The following is a 3,321-nucleotide window of genomic DNA, read 5'->3' as shown; positions in this document are numbered from 1 at the left end:
TAATGTCTAATTGTAGTGGTAGTAAATAGATATGATTTGAACACAGGTAACATATAGGTCCCATCCCATACATAAATCGTGTTTAGTATGAAACAAACTTATCATGCATATTGATATAGTGCATGTGTCTATTGACTACAATTATATATTGTAGATGAATGATTACCCCACACTGTTCAATAATCAATTCTACGGTCAATTCTCAAGTCTTCTCTGTTTTTTTGGCAGAAATATTCTTTTCATCTTTAAAATATAATTTTATTTTCTCTGTAAAACTTAACAAGAGTGGAAATACAATCTTTTTAAATGGATTTTGCTCATGTGTGTCCTAAAGACATATAATAATTTTCAATTTTAGAAATTTTTTTCTCGAAAATTGAAAAAATATTGACAACTTTTTCAATTCCCGAAAAAATATTTTCAAAAATAAATAGCTTAATGTGTGTCCTAAATTTTAGGACACATATTAACTAGACCCTTCTTAAATTTTAAGCATGAAAATAAAACATCTGCCAAATATTTAGGAATTTTAAGCATGAAAATAAAACATCTGCCAAATATTTGGGGACAAAATGAACATTATCGCCTTGTTGTTTTGTGTTGCCAAAATTGTTGGGTGAAAAAAAAGGCAAGTAAAAGCAAAAGAGGAAAAATAACCAATAAAGATGATATCAACTTTTACCAAAAAAAAAAAAAAATTGCAGGCAATTGCTGACACCCAAAAGAGCCAATAATACATATCTACCTTATCAACATGTTGCTTGCAATGAATACAAATATTTTCCATTTCTGATAAAGCTCACCAAAACACTAACAACAAAATCTTTGTATTCACAAAACACAAACAACCCCTTATATCTCATTCTTACTTATTATATTTCCTTTCGAATATTTTCATCTTTTTCCCCTAACATTTATCAAAAATATGGGACCACCCCCAAAAATGAAATTGCAATTTGCAATTGCAAGACATCCAAGGAATTTCTAATATCACAGAAGCTCATATAATAATTACAAGGTCCCTCAATAATAATTCAAGTAAAGTAGAGTACTTCTTCCCCGTTCAGAATGAGCTAACCAATACTTGTTCACCACGTGTACATGGTGCCACTTGTTGTGCCACTTGCAAGTTCTCAACTCCACTTCCCATTCTCAATCCAGCTTGAGCTTGAGCCTGATCCGCCTTCTGAGCCACCGTGTAATCAGCCTTCCTCCGCCGCTTCGGCGACACGCTATCGACCGATGAAATCGAGGAAGTGGGTTCGGGCGATGACCGCTTTGATGTCACCCTCACCGGGTCGGGCTCGCCCGAGTTGACCCGGAGTGGGAAATTGAGCAAGGCGCGTGAGCCACGCATCCTGTAAGCGGCTCGGTCGTAAGCCAGGGCGGCGTCTTCAGCTGTTTCGAAAGTTCCGAGCCAAACCCGGGCGCCGTTCTTAGCCGGGTCACGAATCTCGGCCGCGAACTTCCCCCAAGGTCTTTGCCTCACACCCCTGTAATGCTTCCCCTTCGACGGAACCACCGCAGGCTCCGCCTTATGCGGCGCCGCCACCGCCGGAACCGCCTTAGTTTCCGGTAAGATATCGGGCTCGGATTTCACCGAAACGAACATATCGGGTTCCGATTTTATTACCTGGGACCCGAAATTGAAAGACTCAGTGGGTACAGGAGCGAGAGAAGGGAATGGAACCCAGCCAACATTGACGGCGTCACGGAGAACACCGTAGAGCACCATGTCCTCCGAATCGTCTTCTTTGAGTGGCAACTCGCCCCAGTTTTCGGTGAGACAAGGATACAAGCTACCGAAACTGGAGCTCCGACCGAAAATCGGACCGTTTCCCGAATAACCCACTTCAGTCTCGCCTAGTAGATGCCGGCGAATCGACTCAAGAAGAGCCAAATCGGACTCTGTAGAGCTCTGTCCATACATTTTTGGATCCGATATTCTTGAACTCTGAATCGGAAATTGCTAAAGTTGAAGGTTTTGGAGTGTTCAAAGAAACTAAGAGAGATAGAGAGAGAGGTTGGGAGATTTCAGGTTTGTGTTGAAGAAATGAATATTTATGAAGAATTAATAAGAGATGGGTATTTATAGCAAAAGAGGTTCATGAACTTAGGTGGATAAATTTAAAAAAAGTGGTTTTTAATTTCCAAATAAGTTTTTGTTTTTATATGAAAGTGTGGGAATAAAATAAAAAAGAAAAAGAAAAAGTAATATATTTAAAAAATTTCTAATAATAATTTGGTGGTGGTGATTTTCTATGTGGGTACTGAGTTTCTTTGAAGCTTCATTCATTCAGATTCAGATAGACAGATAGCAAAGTGGTGGAAAAAGCATTAATCACGTGGTTCATTTCTAATTCGTGGGGTTTTATTACTATTTGAGTGATTTGGACATTCAATGACGTCATGGGCTTACAATTGCAAATTGCAAGTTGCAAGTTGCAAGTTGCAAGCAGCAAAATGTTAGTTGTCGTTTTGTGTGCCGACTCTGCGACTGTGCGTGCGTGTGTGCGCCCTTGTGTTCTTTTTTCCTCGATTCGTAACCCACGGACACAGCTAATCGCCGAGTTAGAGAGAGAATGAGATATTATAAAAGTTAAAATAGTTAATAACATGATGAAACAAAAAATTCTTTGATATAATAATTTGTGCTTTTCACGCTCTCTCCGATGTCGGTTCCATTTATATTAAAAATTAGTTAGGGTCTATTTGGATTCTACTTATTTTGTTAAAATTGAAAATAAAGGTAAAAGTTAGTTAAAATAGTACAATAAGGCTCATGACTAGTACCAAAAAGTATAGTGAGATCTATGAATAATAGTAAAAATAAACTAAATAGTAAAATAATTTATAATTTTCATCGAAATCCATACGCATACTTAATATTTTAAGTTTTATCTAATCATAAGGAATAATTATTATTAAATGGACACAATAAATTAAAATTTTATTATATTTATTATATGAAAAATGTTGTCTACTTGTTTCCACAATTTCAGCTTGCCTTAGTTACACACAGGCTTAAGTTTAAATGAAGTTTAATTATAGGTGGAAATACCATTTTTGTTTCTATATTTTCACTCCATTCCTTTTTTGGTCCCTACTTTTTAACTTTAACGCATTTAGTCCCTAAAATAAAAAAGCAATCTCGTTTTGGTTTCTACCATCATTTCACTAACGGAAATAATTTACATGGCAAATGGAGTGCACCGTTGGTACATTAAATGCTAACATTAGCATTAAATTAATAATAAATTTTTTTATTTAGCATTTTTAAAATGCCACATCTTCTAGCTTTATTTTGAGGAAGAACAGACA

The 3,321-nt window shown here is 36.4% G+C and overlaps 1 protein-coding gene across 1 annotated transcript; it reads right to left on the bottom strand.

Annotated features, from left to right (window-relative positions):
• Positions 1 to 712: 712 nt before the first annotated feature.
• LOC126709259 (ethylene-responsive transcription factor 2) lies at positions 713 to 2,082 on the bottom strand. Its single transcript, XM_050409407.1, has one exon. It carries the CDS (start codon positions 1,928 to 1,930, stop codon positions 1,064 to 1,066), a length of 867 nt encoding a protein of 288 aa, XP_050265364.1. The 5' UTR covers positions 1,931 to 2,082; the 3' UTR covers positions 713 to 1,063.
• Between the last annotated feature and the right edge of the window lie 1,239 nt (positions 2,083 to 3,321).

This window comes from Quercus robur, chromosome 12, assembly GCF_932294415.1.
Source record: "Quercus robur chromosome 12, dhQueRobu3.1, whole genome shotgun sequence".
In the NCBI taxonomy this organism is placed as follows: Eukaryota; Viridiplantae; Streptophyta; class Magnoliopsida; order Fagales; family Fagaceae; genus Quercus; species Quercus robur.
This window is presented reverse-complemented; position numbering and strand designations above follow the sequence as displayed.